Genomic DNA, 26097 nt, shown 5'->3' with positions numbered 1-26097 from the left:
ATTTCTACATACTTTTTCACCCACACGTATTTTCACAAAACTTAAATAACGTTACTAGAAATCTTTACCAAACAGATCTAATGTCCTCAAATAACTATGTTATCTTCTATTAGCTTTTAATTAAAGTCAGTCGTGATAGAATTGTAGTATTGTTTATTATTAACCTTTTTTTATAATGTTTCTCACGTGCATTGCTGGGCAACCCGACTTAATCCAACTAACCCATGACCTGACACTTTTTTTATTTATTGATTTTTTTTTGGGTTAAAAAAATAGTTAAATTAAGATATTATTAGTTTAATTGTTTGTTATTAGCTTTACTGTACACAACTCAAACTTAATTGACAAATATAATGCACATTATTATTATTTGTTTTTTTTTTTTTAAATACTAAATTTGTAACTTTTTTGGATAAAATTATTCAAATATTAAATATATTCAACGTCATTTAAATACAACAGCTTGAAGAAAACAATTGAGACATTTTTATCTAGCTACCTACAAACAAATTTAAATTGAATAGTTGAGGAATTCTCTTACATGAATAAAGTGATAAGTAAAAAAAAAAGAAAAAGATATCAAATAATAAAGTATATGTCATGATAATCTGGTTGCAATAAAGTTAAAAACATACATTTGAAATTATAGACATTATGAGAAGCAATCATAAGTGTGAAAAGAGTGAAGCCGAAGTATCTCGATGAAATTTGGTATAAACTATGGTTGTTTAGGTTTTTTTATCAATTCATGGCCAAAATAAAGTGTTTTTTTTTTCAAAATAAAATATTATATTTTATAGAGTGTGTGTTACTTGATAATGACATGATATTATTAAAAGAAAAAGATAATGTATAAATAAGTCAACAATCAAACTTTGATGTATATTCTCGAATTAAAATAGAGTGTCAACTACTATTGATATTAGATTTCAAAACTAGTTTTCAATATTGTAAATTTCTTATATATATATATATATATATATATTTTTATTTTTTATAATCCAAATAGGCATAATTAAGACACTAAATTGGTTGCTTTTCCCTAAATCTTCTATCAGCCGATACCTAACATATATATGCATGAAAAACAATAAGATCGATGCCCAATTGACTATGAGATAGTCTTAAAATATTTAAACTTTCAACGAATTTACCCAGCAAGCAAGCAAGAAAGAGAGTTTATTATAGATGATACCAAGAACATTCTGAGTACGAGTGGCCCTGATAATGATCTCAGTGCGCATCGGAGTGACCCTAACTTCGACGCCGGAGTAGCCATCCTCAGCAAGCTCTCTGGTCAGAACCTCATTAAGCTCCGCGAAGAACACCCCGTCGGCGACGAACTGTAACACACACAAAGAGATACTAATAATTAGTAGAGTTGATTGATGACGATCTGGATATTCTATCCGATTTTGAGAGTAGAAGAGAGGAGGGGAGAGGAGACGCATTGACCTTTCGCTTCTTGCTCATCTGGGTTGCCATGATTCGATTCAGAAATGAAAACGCCAACACTGGGTCGCAGCTGAGGAGGAGGAGGACGCGTCTAGTAGTTCGCGGAACCCTAGCTGCTGCTGCTTTTGCAAGACAACACAACAAACGAGGTTTTTGTATATATATGACTGATTCATAAGGAAGTGTGATCTGACGGTCGAGGATGTCGTCATGTTCTTTTCACGGATAGGATCAAAATTCAAAACTTCTATTAGACTTTTAACATATTGACATGGCAAAACGGGCTCGGGTTAGGATTGAGTCCATCCAGTTTGAAATAAGGAATAATTACAGTAAACTCACCTGAGGTTAGGCCCGTTTGTACTTTGCTTATTCGTGGTTTAAAACTTATCACTTTACTCTTCTGAATTTCAATTCGTTACCCATCCGTTATCCACCTTTGGCTTTTCCGTTAGAAAACAACTTTTACAACCAAAATACAACATAACATGAATCAAAAAGTTAGGGTTTGAATTTTTTCTAAGGAGCTTGGAATATGGGGTTTTGTGTCTCTATGCAACAATAACCGTGTCATCTCTCCCTCTCTCTCTCTCATCTCTCAACCTCCATGGACCTCCAGCTACTCAAAGTTACATGCCTCGGCTTGTGCACCTCGAGTCCAAGCATAGCTCGAGCCAAACCCTTCAACCCAGCGTTCTTCAAATCCCTATTCCCCAACCGGTCCACAAGTCCACGAAGGTTAACCACATTCCCAACTTTCAAATCATAATCATCCAACAGTTTCTCCACATCACTCTCAATCCCAACTCCAACAAAAGTGAAATCCTTATCGCCGAGAAACTCGATGAGCGAGCTGGGGAAGTGAGTGGCATAGATGAATTGGAAGATGAGGCGGCGTCGACCCATGCAGAGTTGGAGAGTGGCAACTGGGTTTTTGATGTTGTGGTTGAAACTGGGTTGCCACTCAACGTCGAGGCCGACGATAAGGCGGTGGAGACGGCGGCGGTGGATGCGGTAGACGAGGGTTTGAATATGGTTGGACACGAAAGTAACTTCGAAGAGGTCATGGGTGTCTTGGTTCACTTCATCTCCAGCGACTGCATCGGCTCAAACGGTTCCATCTCTAGCGATTGTGACTTCGATCCGCCTCTCTCTCTCTGCTATTTTATTTTCTTTGCTGTGGGTGTAATGGGTTTGTGTTTATGTTGCTAGGTGTGGTGGGTCTGAGTTTTGAAGAGGGGTTTGCTTTGGTTTTGGTTTGAGATTTGAGAGAGAACAAAGCCGTGTATGTTTTTTGTGAATGACTAAAAGGATTTTTGTGAAATTAGAGTACAACACTTTCAAGTGTAGGATTTTTGTAAATGTTTTTTAAGATTTGTGCGAATATGAAAATTTTATTCGGATTGATTGGCTTAAGACTGTTCATATCAAGAGCAAGTGTGTTCTTGAACCCAAGCTACAAAACCCCCCTCTTTGATCTTGTTTGTTTGAGTTTTCTCTGTTATTTTTTGTTTTTAGAGGAGAGAGACATAAAAGTGAAGATAAAATACATTTTTATCCCTGATTTTAACAGAGTTGGGTAACGGGAGGGTAATGGATTGAAGTATAGGTGGGCAAAATGATAAGTTTTGAACCACGGGTAGGCAAAGCGCAAACAGGCCTAACCTCAGGTGGGTTTACTATAATTATCCCTTGAAATAACAAGGGTCTTGCAACGTCTTCAATAGCATGCTCTTACTAGAAATAGGTCTAGTTCGCACATATTTTTCATATTGATTAAAAAAAAAAAAAGAATTTGTCATTTGCAAATTACTTGGTTTATTTTGAATTCACCACTCATATCAATAATAAGCTCAGCTCCTTCTATCAAATTAATACTTGTTTAATAATTATAGAATTATACAAATTCTAGCATTGCTAACTAAAATAAAATAGCACAAAAGAGTCTAGTATTACTATTATGCCCTTTGAACATCTAATTAAAACAAATACACAAGTTTCATTTATGCACAATATCAACATCCCAAAACATAATACAAATTGCAAATTCCATATTGGATAGCTAATTTGACAAAAAGAAAAAAAAAAAANTAAAAAAAAAAAAAAAAAGACGCCTCAGTCTCTTTTCTCTCATCTTCTCTCTACTTCTATCTTTCTCTGTGTCTCTCTCTTGTTCTCTTCCTTTACTTATCTCTAGATAAATCTAGCATCCCATGGCTTCTAAAATAGATCAGCATTTCTTTGATATGGTGGAAGGTAAGGAGCAAGACAACAAACCCTAAATCATTCCTGGATATAGGTTTGAAAGATAACGTCATTGTTGCTTTTGGTATTACAAAAAGGTAACGTCTTTGGCCTATTTTAGTTTTAATTGTTGATTTTCGTTCATTCCTAGACATGGGTTTGAAAGATTACGGTAAAATTTTCATGGGTTACCACCAGTGGGTTGGTACAACTGGTAGGTAACTGCTAAGGCTTCACCACATCCCAGGTTCGAATTCTCATGAGGACTGTAATTGCAATTTTTGGAAGTCCCAGAAACCAATAGAGCCTGGGGTGTGTGTGGGTTCGAAGTTCTGAGCTCCAGTTCGAGGGGTGGTACTCATGGGCTTACCCAACTGTACCATGGGGCGTGGGACAATGACTGCTACACGCGAGTCCCCCTTTTCTTTTCTAAAAAAAAAAAAAATTCATGGGTTTTTTGTTTTCTTTGGATGTGTCTATATGGGTCTATATCTACTAGTAAGGCTGGGAGTGGTAATGTTATTGAGGTTTGGTGCTTGAATTGGTTTAGTTTTTGTTAAAAAATTGTTAGAGATTATTTTTTAGAGTTCAAGGTTGGTATTAAATGAAATGCAATTTTTGGTATTAAATAACCACTTAAAGCAATTAACTGTTCAATGAAATGCTTTTATGAGCTGTGTGTGTTTTTTTTACCCACAATAACATGAAATTTTTTTTTACCTAAAATAACATAAATATCTGATCTACATTTCTACATTCATTTTTCACTCTACTAATTACATTTCGCTCGCTCTCTCCATTCTCTCTTACACTGTGTTTGGTTGGGGGGAATTTAGGGAGGATGGAAAACATAGGGAGGAAAATAGAGTGAAAACAGTGTTTTTCATTGTTTGACAAAAAAGAGAAAATAGGAAGGAAGGAATACCCGGGAGAAAATTTTCTCTCCCGAGCCCACAAATTTTTCCTCCCAAATTGAAAGGAAAAGCCAGAAGAGGAAAAGTGCCTCACACCACTTTTACCATAATGCCCTCATTCATGACCTTCTCACCTACCCCACCTAATAACTTTTGGCCACAAATCTTTATCACTTTTTTGCTTCTGCTCATCTTATTACCTTCATAGCACAAAGCACACCAACGTGTCCAAGTTCTCTTCTCATTTTTTTTTTTTTTTTTCAATGTGGTCTATTTTTTTTTTTCTTCTTTTTCTTTTCAACATGATCTATTATTGTTTTTTTTTTTTCAATGTGGTTAGCAAATGCAATGTAAATTTGCTAACCACTTTTTGCTGGTTACAAAATCTTTTGCCCAATTAAATTTATATGTAAACTATTGTAATTTTTACATTATAATAATAAAAAAATAATAATAATTTATATATATGATGTGGTAAATTTTATATTATTTAATGAGTATAAATAAATCTATTTCTTACATATTATGTAACAAGGGTATAATAGTCAATTTATATAAATTATATTTTCCATCCGTCTCTCTTTCTCTCCAACCAAACAAAATAGTTTTTCACCCTCCCACTTTTCCACCCCTCCAACCAAACACACAAGAGGGAAAACTAATAAATTTTCCATCCTCCCACAATTTTCCATCATTCCACTTTTCCCCTCCTCCAACCAAACAGACCCTTAGAGTCTCAATCACCATTGACCACTAACGCTCTCTTTGAGGTTCATTCAAATCAATCACTACTGATTTTTTTTCTTTTTCTTTTTCTGGCGTCACTGTAAACTAAATAATCTATTTAATAGATAGCTTTTCCTTTCATTTCTTTCTCATGAGTGAGGCGTCTTTTTTTTTTTTTTTTTACATAATAAAATAAAGCATGGTTTGAATATAGAGCTGAAATTGAGGATGCTATTGCCAAAACTACTGATTAGTATACTCTAGTATGTGCTAAATGCCAAATTCTAGACGTTACTATTAACAACTTAGTCTGAAATACTATTAACAATGTAGTCCTAAATTTTAGACGACTTTATTTAATTCATAGCTGTTACTAATTTTCATTGTTATCTTCTTCGTGTATAACTCTATCTAGTCTTTTCTCCATTCCTCTCTTTTCTCTCTCTCTTGTTCTCTCTTCTTTCTTATTCCAAGCAATGGAAGTCCGATCTATTTTACTAATTTTCATTGTCATGCTAAGCTTGAAGCTATATTTATAACTAAAAAATAAAAATAAAAATAAAAAACCCATAAATTAGAAATTGTTATTTTTATAGAATTCTTCAACAAATTGTTTAAGTAATTTTTCTGAGTTCTCTTGTAATTGTGCCACACATGTGCAATTGGTTAGAGGTTCCTTCAATATCTGTTTGAGATTGAATGCTCCCAAAATACCCCTTTTAAATGCTTTCTTCATCATGAAACTGAAATTTCTATTAAAATATGATGTTACATTATGATTTTTCTCTCTTACAGATTATCTAACACTAATTTTTTTAATATTTGAGAAACTTATTATTTTATTCTCTGTATATCCTAGATTGATTGTTATTAGTACAACAACAACAAAGCCTTAATTTCAAAACTTTCGAGGCAACTGTGAATCTTTTGTTGGGGTTTATGCCCTAAAATCCAATTTGTTGGCATGTTATAAATAATTAAGTTGTTTAATTATATGAGACATTTATGAACTAATGGGACATTATTATAGTCCTTGAGATGCATTATATGTGATTTATATGATTTAGTCACAGAAAATATAAATCACAAGTTCTTTGTAAACTCAAAATATATTTCGTAGTCGGTGATAAAATTGAGCGTTTTATCTACGAATACTATAACACATCAACTAAGATGGTTTGTCTTAATCATGGAAGTGGAGACTTCTAGTTGATGTGTTGGTGTGTCTTAAGAGTTAATACATATTGAACTGGACTGTTGTGAGATAAATTATTCAATTAACAACTGTCACCTGAATAATTAATCTCACAACATCTAATTTTATAGACTTTCAATCTTGAGAGGATAGTGAACCCGATCATGAAATGTAGGTTACTTTGATATATCAGGAGTTAGATCTAATATTTACGGTCAAAACCTCAGTATGTTGGGTAACCACACGTAGTGTTGAGGGAACACATATTCTCAAGATGGAATCCATAATCTCTTTTTATAGAAACACAAAATATCTACTTGAGACAAGTTTAATGGGAATTAGTTACTCAAGGCACCCACTTTAGTAAGGAGTTACTAAATCTTATATTTATTGAAATTGGATTTCAATAAATGTGAATAACTAAAAGATTAAACTGGGTACCCAATGATAAAATAGTTGTTTACAAAGTGACAGTTTATTATGACTTTGTTCACTATGGATATTTCATGGAGGAGTCAAATGATATTATTAGAGTCTTGGGATATAATTTATTAATAAGGTCTAGAGTGCAATTATATTTACATAGTAGTATTAAATATAATTAATGGTAACTTTGGACTTATCAAGAGTTGACAGATAAGCCCAAAGCCCATTGGAGTTAGAGTCTTATTTGTTCCTTTTGGTCTCATCTCAAGCCACAAACTAAAACCCAATTGGGTAGGCCCAAAAGGCTAACCCAATTAGATAATCAATTTTTATTTAATAAGAGTTATTAAATAAAGTAACTACTAAGGGGTAGTTATGATGTACATATGATAAAAAGAAAAGAAAACAATTTTTTTCTCTACAAGGAGAAGAAAAAAGACTTTCTTTGAGAATTAACGTACACAAAGACTGATTGAGAGGCCACACTTCTTGGGCACCATGTGGATTTGAGATGAAGATTAAAGGTATTCCCAATTCTTGGTTTTGAATTTCATTGTATCAAGGTACACTTTCTATTCTTTGTTCTAGAATTCAAGGTTACATGTTATCTCTAATGAATGAAGTAGATCCGTGTTTGTTACTTCCATTGCATGTTTTGGATGAGATGCAAAACTAGTTTTTCCAACATCTTCAAGAAACAAGACTAAGCCTTGAATGTTTCCATTGCTGTTGTTTTATATCCTCAATTGGATTACTCCATTTGGTCTAGTTTTGTGCATGGCTTCCATTAAAAAGTTTTTCAGAATAACTCTTCAATGTTCAATCTCTCTATAATCTCTCCTCTTCCTTTTCTAACACTTTTTGATATTCATCTTTAATGTTGACACAATTTAAGTATTTTTTTCATTGTACTTGTCGTAGAAAGTTTATAAATATCCAACTAGCTACATAATTCATCATAGGCCTTAAACCTAGCCTCTCGGACTGTCTTTTTTGCTTCCTTGTTTATCTCTATAATTTTCATAAGCGGCAATGTCCCTACATCTAGGTAGGCTTCTATAGTGTTCTCTCTTAAGCCTAATTTCTGCTTGGACCTTCTCATTTTGCCACCAAGTCTCCCTAATTGGTAGCTCTCTCTCTCTCTCCATATCTCTCCATTTTTCTCTCTTTTTTAACCATAATATCTCATAATTTACAACTCAACTTGGTATCAGAGGGTATTGATCTAGTCGTAGAATGTAGTAGAATAATTTGGTGGTTGTCATAAGATGAAAGCCATGTTTATAAAAACAACATACCTATAGCCGTGTTTATCATGTTTGTGGTGGTGCTATATTAGCCAGGCCTATGGCTGTGTTTAAAAAACGCGGCTATAGGCCCAGCCTAATTTATTTCTTTTTAAAAGGATGTCCTATAGCCGCGTGTGGTAAACGCAGCTGTAGGGACACCTAAAGCCGCGTTTTTGACAAACGCGCGCGGCTAGAGACTTCTTAAATTTATTTATTTATTTTTCCTAAATTCCTTTTTCCCCAAATATAAAATATAAAATTATAAAATTCGGGTTTTACTCTGTCTCTTCACCGGTGCTTTTGGAAACCCCAGCCTCTCTGCTCTCAAGCCCTCTTCTTCGCCTCCACTGGTAATCTCTCCCTCTCTATTTCTCTGAAAATTAGATCTGAGAGAAAATTAGGGTTTTCTTTTATTATTCGATTGTTCTATGCTCTGTGAAGTATAAAGTTATGTTTGTTTGCTTGGAAAAGCTGAAAAAAGAGAAGTATTACATTTTGGATTGAATATAAATTCCATTTTTTCAGTGTTAGTCAAAGTTTTGTGCGATTTTTGATTCATGTATGAAATTTTCTTCTTTGTTGGTTCAGATTATTAATTATTTGGTGTTTGACACACAAAAAAAGGCCAAAAGATGCAGAACGAAGAGGGTGTTATCACTGAGCTTTACATTCCCAGGAAGTGGGCGTGCCGGAGTGGTTATCGGGCATCACTAGAAATCATTTGGGCTTTGCCCGCGAAGGTTCGAATCCTGCCACCCACGATTATTTTTATTTTATTTTTTACTTTTTGCTAATTTATATGTAATTGAAGATGATTATTTATGAATGTTTGATAATTCAACTTAGGTCGTAGCCTGTGGCAATACTATTCGAGTGACAACAAGCTCATTTGTCTTCCTTCTTTATTGATTATGTTCGTTTAACTGTTCTGTACTGCTTATATCTCTGTTATTTATTTATTTATTTTTTGGAGTGTTCGTAGTATACTCCCTGTGAGGCCTGTGTACTTGGGCCTCACTCCAATTTTCTGTTCATACTCGTTAAAAAATCTGGTTATTGGCCTTTCTTCTGAAGCATATATTTGTTCCTGATGTATTTTGGGTGTGGATTTCTCATGTTTTAGGGCTTGCTACGGTGTCTTGAGATTTGTCATGGAGAATGGGGTGAAGGGATGTGAGGTATGTCAGGATTTCCCCCCCCCTCCCCCCCCTTATGTGTGGGTGTGTTTCTTTTTGGAATTAATTTTAATTTACTTAAACCTTCACTCAGGTCATAGTGAGTGGAAGGCTGCGAGCTCAGCGTGCCAAGTCAATGAAGTTCAAGGATGGTTACATGATATCCTCTGGTCAACCTGTCAAAGAGTACATTGACTCAGGCAGGTCAGTCTCATTGCTATCTTCTATATTTTAATTATGGTGCTTGATTTGATAGCAGCTGCTGAAGATTTTCCATAACTTGGTTTGTTTATTTTCTTGGGTCAGGCTATGTTTTTTCACAAGGTTAATAATAATTTATATTACTGATGTGTTATCCTTTCCTCCCTTTTTAATGATTATAGGGTGTACTTGGTATTAAGGTCAAGATTGTGCTTGACTGGGATCCTAAGGGAAAGATGGGGCCAACTACACCACAATATGCTTACTGTGTGTGACACTTAAGTTTTTTTTTTGAAGCAATTTCTTTATTTCAGTCTTCTCAAACAATTAAGGAGCATGTTGTTTAAGGGTAATTGATTAGTGTTTACTTCCTTAAATGTTTTAATTATTATAATTACGTTCTTAAAACCCTTAATTTAATTTATGGAGAGCCTTTGTTTGACTGGAGAATCTGATTTTGAAGAGAGACTTTGACTAAGAAAGTATGCTCTTAACATTTAGAGAAGGTATACTTTGACTAAGAAAGTATGCTCTTATAACATGGGGAAGACCATATTTTGCATGGATTAGGTTGCCATTATGGTCTTCTCCAAGTTATAAGAGCATACTTTCTTAGTTTCTTAGTCAAAGTATACCTGAAGACCATATTTTAATTGCATGATCAATGAAGTTATCGAAACAAGACAAAGCAGCTACATGACTTTAAATGAGTTATGATATTAAAGCAGACGCGCATGTTGATTTTTTATTTTGTGGGTTTTATGGGGTTTGAACGCTAGTTTTTTAATTATGAGTTGATTTTACTTATTCATACTTTATATTAGTAATGATATTCCATTTCTCATTAGTATTTAATTTAGACAAATTTACAAAAAAAGTGCCACGGTTAATGACCAAATTGTTGATGTAACATCTGTCATCTTAGTGCAAGATGTGCATGCCTATCTGTCTCTTATTAAGGTAATCAAGTAGATGGTCTCAATTCCAGTAATGTTAAGGGTCTGTTCTAGGCATTTTGAGGAATTGTATTTCTTGGAAGCTGATTGAGTATTAGCAACAATGTGATTCCTGATGACATGGATTGGTCCATTAATAAGCATAAATTCTGGTCTCATTTATTTCTTAGTGCATCACTTTGAATGGAAGAATCATTCATGAGAGTAAGGGAAGACACAGCAATGCTGTGGATGCATGAAAGTTTATTTGGTGGGGTCATCATTTGCTGATCATTGAGATGGATGGAATGTGTGGTTGGTAATGAAAAAAAAATTAATATTAATTATGAAATGGCTAGGCTCACTCTTTAGAGTTATGCAGCACAAATTAAACAAATGGCTAGGCCGCCAGCTTTTGCACTATGCAGCAGAAGGATTGTGACATTTTGTGCATGCAGCATTATTGATGCAACTGGGGCGTGATGATTTGTATGGTTCTGAACTTCTCAATATAAATGTTGATCTCTCTGAAAAATACAGCAACAGTGTGTCAACAATGATGACATATCATACACGATATACATTGTTGTTAAGGCCTTTGCCAAAAGAATATTATTAGAGAGATTTCTACTACCAGAAGTTGAGCCTCTTCGCTGGAATGTACTTTCTAAATTGCATTCTACTTTTGAATGCTTCTATTGTTGAATAGGTACCTCAGAGCTATCTCATAAGAAGAGAATATAGCCCCATTCACCACAAATGCCCGAGCAACAGTAGTTCCTAATCCTTGCCATTAATTAATTGATTATTATTATTATTATTTTATTTTATTTTTTTTCTTTTTGGTTTTGGATTCTGAAAATCATATTATTCTTGAGAAAACCCAGATGAATGATCATCAAGAAGTCATTTTGTTTTCACCCTACGAATATTTGGTATTAATGAGGTACAATCATTTAGCACGGTCCAGTTCTCGTTCTTCTGTTTCTTAGATGTTGTATTGTTGAAACTTATTTTTCTTAATTTCCACTCGTGTGCTAGAGCACTGAACAACAAGTACAAGGAACTCTGAATCTTATTGATCTTGCTGGGAGTGAGGCCTTGAAATTTTGATTTTTGATTTTTAATATATATATTTTTTTTGGTGGGTTTTGCTTTGATTACTAAAGAGATTTACTAATATGGAACTCCATAATTCGATCCCCTGCTGGTTTTTTATGTAAGGGACGGATAGTACTAATACCAATAAACAGAATTGCTAAAAAAAAAGGAATATAGTTTAGAGAAATATCATAATTTTTGTTTTTGATTTGTAGTTTCTATTTGTGATGGACTAATTGTGTAACTGTATTCTGATTTGAATGGAATCCACAAGTTTGTGTATATTTTTGTGTCCTTTAATTTTCTGGCGAAGGAATGGATCAATGATATGAACAATCAAAGGGAATTGTGACAAGGTGAAATTTCGTACTTTCATATTTTTCTGCGTGATGTAAATTTTTTCTTTCTCTCTCTTTTTAGCTGATTATTATTGATTTTATATTCTTCTCTTGAAGGAGTAGAGAACAGACTCGTGCAATCTTGAGCGCCATGAGGTGTGGGCTAAGCGAAGTTTAATTAAATTAGTTTTTAATTCATGCTCTCTAATCTTCTCTGGGTTTTTGATTATTGTTTGGGTAAAAATCATACCTTTGATTGATTATTTGGTGGGTAATTACTTATGTTCTTGAAATTTATTAGTAGCTTAAGTTTGATTTCTCAAATCTTTTGAATTCTGATTTTTTTGAGAGGGATTTTGAATTCTGATTTAAATATTTAGATTTGGTCTCTAATTACAGTTCGGCTTATTCGGCTTTCCTTGCTCTTCCGCCCAATTTGGGAAGACAAGGTTTTATGGGCCCAAGAGAAACCTTTTCTTCAATTCTCTCACATTTTCTTCCCACCCTTGAAACCAAACAATAGAAATATCATCTTTTCCCTTCTTTTCTTTTTTCCTTCTGCCAATCCAAACATAAAATTTATTGAGCATGTAATTTTTATTGGATCTATTTTTTTTTTTTTAAGGCCAAAAAAGAGTCTCTGATGTAGATTCACTGACCCCACGCCCCACGGGTTGTTGTAACTTGTAACGAGTCAATGAGTACAACTCAGTAAGCCATCATAGGGCTACCCGAACACCTCACCTTCAAACTGGATAAGTTAGGTTAAATAAGTGCAACTACTCGAATCACAATGCCTGTACCTGTAAACGTGATGGAACTGTGGTTCTTACCATGGTTTTAAAAACCGATACGGTAAAAGAACCGGAAAAGTTGCTAATTACCAGTTTTATGGTCAGACCGGGGTCTGACCGATGGTCGAACCGGTGACATCATAAATAATTTAATTATTATTTATTTAAATTATATAAATAATTAATAATTTTTTAATATACTAAAACCCACAAACCAATAGTAATAAATATGTTTCATTTAAAAAAAAATACAAGTATATAAGTATATAACATTCTTTTTTAAAAATTTAACATAATAGCAATACAAAACAATCATCCTTAACATAATAACATTACAAAACAACCATCATCGGTTTTTCAATCCGGTCCGGTTATAGCAAAAACGCGGAAATAGTTTTAAAACCGGTAAACAGTGCAAACCGGCCAGTTCACCTAAGAACCGAAAATCAGAAAGGTCAAACTGGTTTTGAAAAATTGCTGAAAACAGATCTGCAATGGAGCTTTTTTTGTAGTAAATCTTCTTTTTTCTCAGATTTGCTGATGTTGAGGACAGATTTTTGCAATAAAGTCTTTTTTCTTAAGATTGACTATGCTTGAGAGAGAGAAAATGACTGAATGTTCATGCTTGGTGTTGAAAGTAGCATCTTGGAATGGTATCTACAGATCTTCAGTCATTCAGTGAGGAAGAGAGGAACCGATGATGGTATTGTAGAGATAGCAATAGATCTAACTTCCTGAGAGAGGTTTCAAAAAAAAAAAAAAAAAAACTTCTTGAGAAAGAGAGGGAGATATGGATTCTGTGGAGGACAGAAAACTGGAAAAATAGTCTCTTGATGGTAAGCAAAGTGGGGAGTGTTACTAGATTTATGAGGGCGTATGTATACCCGTGTATTAGAAAAAAAATATTAAAAAGAGTAAACGTGTGGCTAGGAGGGGTGGAGTGGCAAAGTGGATTGATAAAGGGGGAATAGTCAGTGACTTGTCTAGTCATCTGACTTTGGTTTTTTTTTTTTTTTTTTTTTTTTTTTAAATTTTTTGAATAAATAATAGTTAAAGTTAGGACTATTGTTTGTACAAACTAAAAGATGAAGCTTAAATGTTAATAGTGGTCAACCATTACTCACAAGAAAAGAAAGGTGGTATGGAAAAAAAATCACTTTTTTTATATTTTCTTAATATAGTTATTAAATTTATTAAAACTTATTTGCTATTTGTTGTAATGAACTTATTTGTTATTTGCTTATTTGAATGTAAATGTAATGGCTAATGAAATTATTTATTTGGTTTTGTTGAAACTTGAAAGTTTATTATGTTAAGGATGGTTGTTTTGTAATGTTATTATGTTAAGGATGATTGTTTTGTATTGCTATTATGTTAAATTTTTAAAAAAGAATGTTATATACTTATATACTTGTATTTTTTTTTAAAATGAAACATATTTATTACTATTGGTTTGTGGGTTTTAGTATATTAAAAAATTATTAATTATTTATATAATTTAAATAAATAATAATTAAATTACTTATGACGTCACCGGTTCGACCATCGGTCGGACCCCGGTCCGACCATAAAACCAATAATTAGCAACTTTTCTGGTTCTTTCACCGTACCGGTTTTTAAAACCATGAAAACTACAGCTAATATTAATAACGCACCTGACTTTTGTGTGCTTTGAAGTCAAATAAAAATAGAGTAAATTACATATTTGGTCTCTTAACTTTAAGTTTGTGGCCTGTGGGTGTTAATTTGGTTTTAACTTGTAAATGTGTCAATTTAATCCTAACATTTTTTTTTTTTTTAATGTAGTTAAATTTTGAATGAAAAATATTGACATGAATAACAATGATATTGAAATATATAAATATATATATATATATATATACATATATAATAGCAAAAGTCTTTTCTCGCAATTAAAGAGGTGCTGTCATGTAAGAAAAAATGCCTCTTAAAATGCTGCCATGTATATAGCTTTTAAGTTAAACCAGCCACACGTTGCACCGTTTGGCCATTTAAAACTCTGCCACGCTTGCAATTAAAAAAGGATAAATTATATTGTTTCGTTAGGTTAACACACCATTTGATAGCATCTCAAAAATAACCGGTTAAAATACAGTTTAAAGGCTTGCAATACTCCAAAAAAAAACAAAAAAACTTGCAGGATACAGAGAGGAAACTGTGCTAGACTAGAGCACCGCAATTGTAAGCACATGCATAGAGAAAGAAAAATCTATGGGCATCAACACCATTAGGCTATCTATCTGCCACCATCAAATCATCAAACCAGCTCCGTTACATTTTTCTCCATTTTTTTAGATTTGGATATGAAATATTACTTTATATTGAGTTTTTTTGTTGGATAGTTTTAGATTTGATTTTGGTTTTGATTCCTTTTTGTTTCGAGTTTTTGGGTTCTCCATGAAAATATTTGTTTTCTCAATTTTTTGATATTTTCTTTATAATATCAGAAGTTTTTTCCTGCAATTAAGAAGGTGCTGCCATGTAGGAAAAAATACCTCTTAAAATGTTGCCATGTATGTAGCTTTTAAGTAAAACCAGCCGCATGTTGCACTGTTTGGCCATTTAAAACTCTGCCACGCTTGCAATTAAACCAATCTTTCAGTTGATTTTTCAAAATATTTTGAAGGAGTCAATCCTTCTTGGATACAATTTATATCCGCACTAGAATCAATCGTAGGAATAACAATGAAATGATAATCATGAGAAACAACAATTTTAACTTTTGTAAACCATTTTGGAGGAAGCATTTTATTAATAAGATTAAGTTGAGAATTATCAACAATACCTTTATCAGAAAGAAGAGCTTGTTGACTGAATTCATCTCCATCTTTGTGCTCATCTTGTTCATTATCAGACTTATCAAGATTTTTATTAATTTTTAACAATAACAATTCTTGTTTAAGATTATTGTTGTCACTTTTAATGCTTTTAAATTCATGTTTTAATTCACTTATCTCTTGTTTAACAAAATAAATTTCATGTTGAAGATCATTAACAGTTAATTCTTTGGATTTCTTTTTATTAAATCTTTCCAAAGTTTCTTCAAAGCTTATTGTTGATTTTAGTTTTTTACTAGTTTCATCTTTTACCAGATTTTTCCTAAACTTATCCAAATATTCTTTTTGTAATTCAGGGTTTTCAATTTGACTTATCAATTTGATCAATAGACCTTCATTTTCTTCACTTTTGGNAAAATAAATTCTAAAATTGTAGAGTCATTATCAAAATATTTGACACTAAATTGAATAATAAATAAGGAATCAATTTGCGAGAAACATTATTATTACATTTTGCACAAAAGCAATTATGCTTAATTTATTTTCTAGTACATTTTCTATATATTTATATAAGGTCATATTAGAGTAAGAAAATCAGAGATAGAGTTTTGAGAACCTTTAATATATTCAATATAAAAAAAAATAAATAAATAAAAACTTAAAATAGTCTGCCACCTGGCAAAAATATGTTTTGAAGCAATGTTTGCAACATCTTTTTCTATAACATGCTTAGCACTTTTACAATCAATATATAGTAAGAACTTTTGTTTTAGTAAATCATTTTGAAATTTAGAAATGCATAATACTACAGATAAAATTTTCTTTTTAATAGTACTCTAATTAATTAGTGCAGAATTGGTAGGGATTTTCTAGTGTGCAGGTTAAATTTTTTTGCTTAGGTGAATGAACGTGATTATTGTGGTTTTCTTAACTTCCATGATAGGTGTTAATGCATGCACAAAAATTTAAAATTTTAGATAAAACACATGGCACAAAATTAGCAATCCAATTTAGAATTTAAATTATATTTTCTCTAGCTTTGATTTTAAATATATATAAATATATAGATATATATATATACAAAGAATTTTTTTTTTGAGAAACACACACTTTAATAATTTATTATTATTACTATTATTTGCAAGTGAAAAAAATATGGATCAACCCTTAACTGAATGGACTTGATCCATCTGTAACCTATTTAGGATGATCTATTTATGGCCCAAACTTGTACAGATCAAAATAAAGCCCAATCAACACCCATTTGCCATGACCATAATAGAGAGAGGGTTGCATAATAATTTAATTCTATAGGGTACTTGTTTCTTAAAAAAAAAAAAAAAAAAAAAAAAAACTTCATATATATAATTTCTATTGGGAAATTTAGACCCTGATTGATAGAATTAACAACTTTTAATTGTTGATTAGATCTATTATGAATAAACCTTGTTCAAATAAACAAATTTCAATATCAAGTCAAAATCATGCACAACTAAATAGTAAATAAGACAAGATATGATAACTCAGGAAAACCAATGAAACAAATTAGTTTCTCAATAAAAAACCTGGGAGGAAATTTTCCCAAAATCCACTATAATAGAGAAAAGTTTCAGATCTTGTATAAAACTTTTGTCCCTAGACTCTAGAATCTCAGTAGATGAACTTACAGCAGAAATCTTCTACCACTTTAGAACTTCTGAACTTTCTAATATATGAATACTCCACCCACAATCACAGTTGAAACTTCCAGCTGACTTCAAGAACCTCTTGAAAGTTTTCTTCACAGTAGCAAGTTTGTGGTGGTTGCTATGACTTCAGTTTCTTCACCAATGGAATCTTCAGATCTACTTTGAAACTCTTTGGTTTGGTGAAATAGAGAAACTTAGTTACAAAATCCTAGCCGCATAAATGGAGTGTTTCTCTCTTTAAAACGAATAAGTTATGGGCTTTTTGGTGTTGTTGATACGTGATGCTCGATCAATTGAGCTTGTGTTGAGCTTGTGTCAAGGAGGCAGTAGATATCTAGCTTCTATCAAGGAAGTATCAAGCTACTATTGATGTACACGATGAAAATGTGTTTAAGTGGTGTTTTTCTTGAGCTTTTCTTGAACAAACTTTGTGTCTTCAACTTGGTCTTTGATGAAGTCGAAGGTTGACCTCGTCAGTATGCTCCTTGTCAATGTTGATGGATGATCTTCAAGGCTTGTTGTTAAGACAAGAAAAGGCAAAGGAGTGTTTAGCCGGTGTGAGGCCAGCTGAGAATGCTCCAATGCTAAAGTCAAATTACAAGTTCTCAGAATAAACTTCTCACAATTCTTTCTCTCTCTGGTAATTTTTCATGCCTTTTACCTAAGTTCCCTTTACCTTTTTACAGTTTACTTTGAGTCGGTGTAGTTATGTCTGTTAATGCTGTTCTGAGTGTTTTCCTCCTAAGAAGGATGGTGCATTGATTGCTAATGATGATTCCTTTTTAAGGTGTAATAGATGACCGTTGAGCTATTACTGCTCTTGTAACCGGTCTGGCGTAGTTATTGCTTATTTGCTAACCTGCTGGCATTTATGTGTGCCTTCAATGAGTGCTGATTTGGCTAGCTTTAGAGGCATGATGAATGATGTTGTGCTTTCTCGCTCATTCTCGTCCACGACTCGGGTGTGAACGAGATAGTCCTTTACTTGGACGATGTTTCTTGTACTCGTCAGTGATCTCAATCTCATACTCGTCAACCTTTAATTACAACTTTAAGACACATCAAAACTCAATAAAAGACACATAATTTGGCATGGTTTGACAATACTGAAACATGACCCTAACAATCTCCCCTTTTGTCAATCTATGACAAAACCTCAAGTACAAAGTAAGCTGAATGCATTAATAACCTGAATACAATGAATGAACCCTTATTCAAATAAACTAGCCTATTTAAAAACAACCAGTCCTGAGAAATCATAGCATGAACTAGGATTGACTGTTTTGATTGGGTTCATACTTGTCTTTCTTGAAAACACTTAACAAACGTGTTATGCACACCATGTGAAAGACAATGACAGATAATAAACAAGTAAAATGTGTTTTGTTATAAAATATGCCAATTACATATATATGTAAACCTAACAATCTCTAAAATTTATTGAGCATGTAAATTCTACAGGATCCTTATTGTGAATAGCTTTTGCAATAAATATTATTCAATAGTACTTTAAAGCAGTATATCATAAACAAGCTTGATACATATTACTCAAAGTTAATTAATGAAGAAAATTTTACAAGCTTGATATCGAAGGGAAAAAAAAACAAAAACAACATGACTGCTATGGGATCGATACAAGATTGATAAGTTGCTCCAATGCTGTATATCATAAACTTCGAAAACCTTGTGGACAACCTTGATAATAAGTCATCATCCTTGGTGCACCTATGATGGGGGAAGACAATTTTAACATATTACAATTAACAAGTTTAGGATTATAAAAAATTAAAGTATGCTAGATGAAGTTTTCCCTACAGTAAAAAAATAATGCAAATATTCGTTATCAATAACTTAACTTGTAAATTAAACGTTCAATTTTGTTTTTACTAGTAAGAAAATTCATGATGCAAGGATGTCCATTTGTGGAATGAAAAATCTCAACTAGCTCAATATTTGTTGAATTGGTATCAATTTACTTAGATTTATTTAGACTTTTAAACAAGTAAACTTACCAAACAAATTCGTTAACTTTAACTTTGTGGCCTCAAATCAGTTGTGAAGTCAGAAAATTTACTTTGAGGGGTTATGATTAATTTTAATCTTATATACTAATTATGAATTTTGTGGGAGGACTTTCGTCTCAACCCCCAATCAGATATTGTCCTCTTTGAAATGGCGTTGAGCCTTAGTCCTCAAGGGTTTGTTCAATCTCACATCGGGGAGAGACGCCTGTGTAGTAGTGGTACACTTATCCTTAGACCAAAGGCTTATAAGGCATGAGATACTTAAGCCAAAGGCTTATAAGGCAAGAGTGGGAGGCGTCTCTGCCCGATGTGGGATTGAACAAACTCTTGAGGACTAAGGCTCAACGCCATTTCCAAAGAGGACAATGCCTAATTGAGGGCTGAGACGAAAGTCCTCCCACAAATTAAATTCTATTACTCTGGAGTCTAGAATAAAAGAGCAAATATCACAAAACCATATGATATTTATTGTCAAAATAAAGTTTGTTTTATAGAAACTTATTGAACTATGATTAATTACTTTGCTAAAATTTTTACAATGTATTTTGTTATGGACAAAGTTTAGTTACAAAATTGGTTGTAGCCTTACGCTACAAACTTACTTAATATCTTTTTATTGGAGGTGAATTTTGACAAATCCACCATTGGATTACATCTTCTTCTTATATCCTTCATGCTTGCAAAATTTCAAGAAAATTAAAGATTAATAGTTATATCATCAATAAATTTTTTAAATTACAAGTTTTTGTAATTTAAAGTTATGCACAAATTATAAACTTATAGATCATATAGTAAATGATATCTGATTGATACAAAATTTAATATGTGTATTAAGGTCATAAAGAACATGCAATTCAATGGTTAGATTTTCAAAATATGCTGTAGAATTTATTTTATTGAGTGAATTTGTAGCCTTAAGCTATAACTAATTTTGTAGCTAAACTTTGTCCTTTTGTAATTCTAACAAAATTATTTTTTGTTATGATATTTAAATGGTTATGATAAATAAGTAAAATGCACTTATATCCCTCCAACTTGGACTATTTCTTAATTACACTCCATATTATTTTAATCTGAACGTGTTGTTTATATAGCATCAAAACCATGTGGCTTGGGATTGCTTTAAAGGATAGTGACCAAATATGTAGTTTATCCTTTTTTTTTTTAGTTTTAGTTCTATATATATATATACACCACCTTATACAAACAAGAATATTGGGAAAAAAATAGATTTTTCTACCATGATAATAAAAAATCTTAAAACATTTTGGGGCCTCTATATAGATCTGACTATGCTTCAAATGGTCTAAGTATAATTTAGTACAATTGGAAAGTCATTAAAAAATTCTTATGCCCTCGATAGAGTCCTCTACATCTAGAGTAATAGGATGTAGAGCCAATTTCTTGTCTTCACGACAAAATCACCAAATAGAATATAGATTTCAATGGCATATTATGTTTAGGTATCATAGAAAGGTCTTCTAAAAAAAAAAAGGTATATAGAAAGGTATTGGGATTATTCTCATACTAAGTATATCACAAAGACTTTCTCAAAAAAAAGGGTTATAGCACAAAGAGTTTATAAATTTCAAGTGGCAATCAATCTTTTTCAGCTTTGCTAGAATTAAAAAAAAAAAAAAAAAAAAACCAAAAGAAATAATAATAATACTAACATAAAGGCATTTGACTACTAATCGCTATATGAATGTTCCTTTCTTCCCTTAAAACATTTGGAGTGCAAATTAGATCATGCAGTGATTAGAGGATATGCTACTAAATTATAACATTTACCAAGAAAAAAAAAATTTTACCTGTAGCTTGAAACCTTTGTCTGTGTATATTAGTTCCAAGAAATTTTTTTCGAATTGAGTGTAGCGTAATTATCACAGCACCCATATTCATCCTTTCTCTTGGTAATTCAACGGAACAAGCAACTCCAATTTCAAGTATAAAAATCAAGCATTCTAGTCTCTTTGGACTTCCATGTTGGCTCTCATTGCAAGTAATGTCATTCACTCTGTTCTCTCCTTCTCCTTCCCAAAGAAGGATAGGATCTATAATGTCAATTACTCGTTCTGGTAGAGCTGCTTTAACAAAATCATGAAGGTTTAAGTTATCTTGAAAAATGTTATTAGTTAGCTTTTTTCCCGTGAACATTTCTAACAATAATATGCCATAACTATACCCATCACCATATATTGACACCTTATTTCCCACTCCATACTCTAAAATACACATAACAAATATGTAATATGTACATAGTTTTGTATCAAATGAAAAAGGGAAAGATATATAACCTAGTGGTATTAAAGGAGCTTTTACAATGGTATATAATAAGGATTAAAATAAGTAAGATAAGTGAAAATTTTTGTTATATAAGATTCAATCTTCTAGATACAACACATCCTTTTTGAAGTTGTTTTTTCAAGCTTTAAAATATGGTAAAAGACTAAAAAAAAGAGGAAAACAATTAAATTTAAGAAAGGATAATGATATTTACCTGGAGGAGTATAACCAATTGTTCCTCTTACTCCAATTGAGCTTGATTGGTTAATAGAAGAATCTTGGGTAGCATTAAAAAGGAATCTTGCCAAGCCAAAGTCACCTACGTGTCCAATCATTTCATCATCAATAAGGACATTGCTAGGCTTGAGATCACAATGGACAATTGGTGTTTGGCAATGATGATGAAGATAATCCAATGCATTAGAACCATCAATGGCAATATTCAACCTTTGAAGAAGATTCAAACTTCTTGGTTCCTCAAGAGTCTCATTTATTCTTGGAGTTGGATGCAACCATTCATCTAGGTTTCCGTTTCCCTTGAACTCCATTACCAAAGCCTTAAAATCATGGCATTGATAGTCAATACTAGAACATGATGTGAGGACCTTTACAAGATTTCGATGTCTAATATTTCGTAAAGCCTCACATTTTATTTTGAAACTTTTGGAAGCTCCACGATGCAAACGGTTGAGAACCTTAACAGCAACTGTTTGTCTACCTTCATCAAGAATTCCTTTATACACGGACCCAAAGCTACCCACACCAATTAAATTGGTAGAAGAGAACCCATCGGTTGCCTTTAGGAGACTTTGGTAAGAGAGATTCAAAAGAAAATTTCCTAAGTCACTTGAGATATTTTCTTTTCTTTTCTTTCTTAAGCAAAAGAGAAGTAGAAGTGACAGGACTAAACATACTCCAATAAGCCTTGAAAATATAGAGATCATTAATTTGAACGTAAAGGTGAACTTTCTCTTTTTGGATTTTTCATATTTACATTTTGGAAGTTGAAACTTAGATATGCCCCCATAAAGCTTACCATTTTTCCTAATTGAAGTTGCACTCATGTTCTTGAAAACTCCTTTTGTTGGTACCTCACCCTCAAAATGATTGTATGATAGATTCAAAAATTTCAGAAAGACAAAGTCCTCCAAAAATTTTGGAATTTTTCCAGAAAATTTATTGTTAGAAAGATCTAGAGATCTATTTAGCTTCTCCAAAGAAGGAACTTTTCCACTTAGTTTTTTCCCATCCAATTGAAGTATATCTAGATTTGAGACGTTAGAAATTTAAACTAGGATAGATCCAATAAACTGGTTATTGAAAATGCTTAATATTGGCCTTTTAATGATGCCAAAGATGGTGGAATAATCCCTTGGAAGTGGTTTCTTCTCATGGCTAGAAATTCCAACTTTATGCAACTACCCAGACTTTCTGGAATTTTACCAAACAACATATTTTCAGAAATTTCCAAATATTCTAAATTATTGAAATTCCCTAATTCCATGAGAAGGACACCAGTAAATTTGTTGGCAGACAAATCTAGACTAATTGGTGAGAATGAGAGACCAATGACTTGTGAGGATATCAAACCATTGAGATTGTTATTAGCAAGATGCAAATTAACCAAATTTTGGCACTTGGCTAGACTTAAGAGAGATGCTGCCTTGAAGATTATTCTTGAATAAATACAAGTCTGTTAAGATGGTTAAATTTCCAACAAAAAATGGAAAGTTCCTAGAGAGATTGTTTTCATTTAATACCAAAATTTGTAGCATTTGAAGCTTTCCAATTTCAAAGGGAATATTACTTGATAATTTGTTCTGCCATATATCAAGTCTCTCTAAGCTGATCAAATTTCCTATTTTAGTAGGAATATTTCCAGATATTTTATTAGTTTCTAGAAGCAACCAGTTAAGGTTAGTTGACAAATTGCCAATGCATTTGGGCAATTCTCCCCCAAATTTATTGATATTTAAAACCAATACGGTCAGATGGGTGGTATTTGTAAAAGAACAGAGAAAATTCAAGTCATTTGCTTCTCCAGTTCCAAGATTGTTATTGGTAGCGCTAAACCATGAAAATCTATTTAGCTTCTCCAAAGAAGGAACTTTTCCACTTGGTTTATTCCCATCCAATTGAAGTATATCTAGATTTGTGACGTTAGAAATTGAAACTGGGATAGATCCAATAAACTGGTTATTGAAAATGCTTAATATTTCAATATTTGGTAATGTGATACCTATGTCCGATGGAAGACGCCCTTGGATTTGGTTTAATCCTACATCAAACAATTTTAATGATGACAAATTGAAGATTGAGGGAGGAATTTTTCCAAAGAACCTATTTGCACCAAGTAAAAGTTTTTGAATCTTGGTCAATTGGCCAAAAGTATCTGGGATAATCCCACGCAAGTTATATATGTTACAACAAATGCTTTTAGAAAAGACAAGCTTCCAAAAGAAGGTGGGATACTTCCTATCACATTATTTTTGCTAATAGCAAAAACTTGAAGCTTTGACAAGGTGCCAAGCATTGTAGGGATTTCTCCGGCCAAAAGGTTGGAAATGACATCAAGGATTTCAAGGCTAGAGGAACTAGATATAGTGCTTGGAATTTTGCCACTAAATGTGTTATTAGATAACAGTAATCTGCGCAAACGACCTAATTCTGGAGGGATTTCATTTTGAAAACTGTTGTTTTGGAGGGTTAGATTCCTCAAAAAACTTAAATTTCCAATATATGGTGATATGAAGCCACCAGTTTTGAAGATTGTGGGTCCAACACAGTCACCCTCTGATGTCAGCGACCACAGATGAGCCTTGCCATTGACAAAAGTGGAAGCTGTCATTCCAAGAGCTCATAACTTGGAGAGGGTCATGAGTGATCTTGGTTTTGAACTCAAGCAACGCCAACTGGTCTGTCTCATTATTCCCACCAAGCACAGAGATGACTAAGAAGCCACACCACAAGAGAAGGATAAAAGTATGCGTAGCAGCGTAGGAAAAGATGAGGATGGTGGAGCTGAACTCAACTGTGAAAGCCCCATGCAATAAAGTCGAGCTTGCCGCTTGGTGCTATTGGGTATTGTGGTATTGGTTTGTTAAAGCAAAACGAAGGGTTTGGTTTCGCTGGTTTTTTCTTTTTCGATGGGAGGTTTTGGTTTCGCTGGTTAGAGCAAAAAGAACAGAAGATTTATATATAGGTGAAGATTGGAGGAGAACGAACATAGTATGTAGTGCGGGACCCAACCCGAAAGACTACTCGGAATTATAATCCGAGCATGATAAATCAAAATTTGTTACTGTAGATAATGTTTCTTTTATTATATATATATTTTTAGAAAATTCTTTTATTATAATTTTTTTTTACTATATTCATATTATAATCTATACTTGTAAGAACCAAATAAACTGGCAGCCAAGCCCACTTAGAACAGTGAGTTATACAATTCAACCTTGGCCCAAAATAATAAATTTGTAAGAGAGGAAAACAAACAACAAGAGGGGACTTTGCTTGAGGATGAAAAGAAGGAAGAAAGAGCTGATATTATTGAATAGATGAGTTAAGCTCTCAATACAAGCTAGTCCGAGGAGGCCAAAATTATTAAAAAAAAAAAAAATGGTACTGTTCACTCTCTTCTCTTAATGTTTTTCTTGTTTTTTTTTTTTTTTTTTCTATTTCTTGATACTTGTGTCTCAATAATTTTCTCTGAAAACCCTATGAATGTTCAAAATGGGTATAAACCACCCTTGAACGTTTAGACCCAAAATTATAAAATATCAATTTAAACTTAATATCAAACGATTAATGTGCGGAACATGAACATAAGTCAAACACAGAATTGATAAACAATCTAAGCCAAATATAAACACATCCACAACAGAAAATGAATGGCAAAGATAAAAGGAAGGAAAATGCAAACACACAGACAACACACAATGTGTTATCGAAGAGGAAACCGAAGCCCTCGACGTAAAATTTCTCTGCCACCCTCAAAGCGGTAAATAATCCACTAAAGAATGTAGTTGGGATACATAAACAGCAGAAGACTCTCCAAGCCTAATCTACCTAATGTACTTAAGCCCTCCAAGCTTCTTGCTCCAACGAGGTTGCGCCGAACCTATTTCTTCTTTAGCTTATCGGATTCCACTATAAACCATAGCATCAACCAATGTAAATTGGTCCCTTCATAACTGCTTCCCAAAGCACGAAATAAACCTTCTCACGGATATAAATATGGTGAGAAAAGGATTTGGTAAAGAACCTCTTAAGGATTTACCAATGGAAAGAAAGAGAGTAGAGGAATTTGAAGAGTCTCCTAGGTGAAGATTGTGGATGAATCAATCTTGTTTTCCTCTAGGGTTTCTCTCTCAAAATTCTTTCTGGAAGCTCTTTACATATTGTGGGTATAAAGGTCTATATATAGTGGTGAGTGTTTGGAATATGAAGAAACAGTTTTTCCCAAACAGGGCTGGTTGGCGGCTAGGTCTCGCGACTAGTCTGAGTCG

At 32.9% G+C, this 26097-nt stretch overlaps 2 protein-coding genes and 1 non-coding gene across 5 annotated transcripts; 1 reads left to right on the top strand and 2 right to left on the bottom strand.

The window, feature by feature from the left end:
• Positions 1-1193: 1193 nt before the first annotated feature.
• On the bottom strand, positions 1194-1682 carry LOC112038648 (uncharacterized). The gene is made up of 2 exons (XR_010626256.1): positions 1456-1682; positions 1194-1343 (listed from the first exon to the last, which is right to left on the bottom strand). It is a non-coding gene; the product is annotated as an uncharacterized LOC112038648 (transcript).
• A 6815-nt stretch (positions 1683-8497) lies between these two features.
• On the top strand, positions 8498-12378 carry LOC112033802 (small ribosomal subunit protein uS3y-like). Of its 3 annotated transcripts, XR_010624951.1 has the most exons (6): positions 8498-8599; positions 8838-8989; positions 9373-9427; positions 9519-9624; positions 9808-11506; positions 11602-12378. XR_010624951.1 is itself a non-coding variant. In XM_065763274.1 (5 exons), the coding sequence occupies exons 3-5, from the start codon at positions 9401-9403 to the stop codon at positions 9905-9907; spliced, it is 237 nt and encodes a 78-aa protein (XP_065619346.1). In that variant the 5' UTR covers positions 8498-8599; positions 8838-8989; positions 9373-9400; the 3' UTR covers positions 9908-10075. The 3 variants fall into 3 exon arrangements, 2 of the variants coding, with proteins under 2 accessions (XP_065619346.1, XP_065619410.1); XM_065763274.1 differs by lacking the exon at positions 11602-12378 and having other exon boundaries at positions 9519-9628; positions 9808-10075; XM_065763338.1 differs by lacking the exon at positions 11602-12378 and having other exon boundaries at positions 8499-8599; positions 8874-8989; positions 9519-9628; positions 9808-10075.
• Positions 12379-18220: 5842 nt separating this feature from the next.
• On the bottom strand, positions 18221-24437 carry LOC112033793 (probable LRR receptor-like serine/threonine-protein kinase At3g47570). The gene is made up of 5 exons (XM_065778160.1): positions 24062-24437; positions 23604-23867; positions 21804-22853; positions 21191-21528; positions 18221-18316 (listed from the first exon to the last, which is right to left on the bottom strand). The coding sequence occupies exons 1-5, from the start codon at positions 24435-24437 to the stop codon at positions 18221-18223; spliced, it is 2124 nt and encodes a 707-aa protein (XP_065634232.1).
• Positions 24438-26097: the final 1660 nt, after the last annotated feature.

The sequence above is a fragment of the Quercus suber genome, unplaced genomic scaffold (genome assembly GCF_002906115.3).
Source record: "Quercus suber isolate HL8 unplaced genomic scaffold, Cork oak 2.0 scaffold_2, whole genome shotgun sequence".
Taxonomy (NCBI): domain Eukaryota; kingdom Viridiplantae; phylum Streptophyta; class Magnoliopsida; order Fagales; family Fagaceae; genus Quercus; species Quercus suber.
Note: the sequence above shows the minus strand (reverse complement) of the source record. Positions and strands in the feature narration are given on the sequence as shown.

What these genes read in the sequence shown, in the direction of transcription:
- LOC112033802 (XM_065763274.1), top strand. Translation starts at nt 9,401, where the DNA reads ATGGAGAATGGGGTGAAGGGATGTGAG. An exon ending in ATGGGGTGAAGGGATGTGAG is followed by an intron (nt 9,428 to 9,518) that starts GTATGTCAGGAT and finishes ACCTTCACTCAG; the next exon opens with GTCATAGTGAGTGGAAGGCT. An exon ending in GAGTACATTGACTCAGGCAG is followed by an intron (nt 9,629 to 9,807) that starts GTCAGTCTCATT and finishes TAATGATTATAG; the next exon opens with GGTGTACTTGGTATTAAGGT.
- LOC112033793 (XM_065778160.1), bottom strand. Translation starts at nt 24,437, where the DNA reads ATGACAGCTTCCACTTTTGTCAATGGCAAGGCTCATCTGTGGTCGCTG. An exon ending in CAAAAATAATGTGATAGGAA is followed by an intron (nt 23,868 to 24,061) that starts GTATCCCACCTT and finishes TGTTTGATGTAG; the next exon opens with GATTAAACCAAATCCAAGGG. An exon ending in AAAGGATGAATATGGGTGCT is followed by an intron (nt 18,317 to 21,190) that starts GTGATAATTACG and finishes TTGTAATTAAAG; the next exon opens with GTTGACGAGTATGAGATTGA.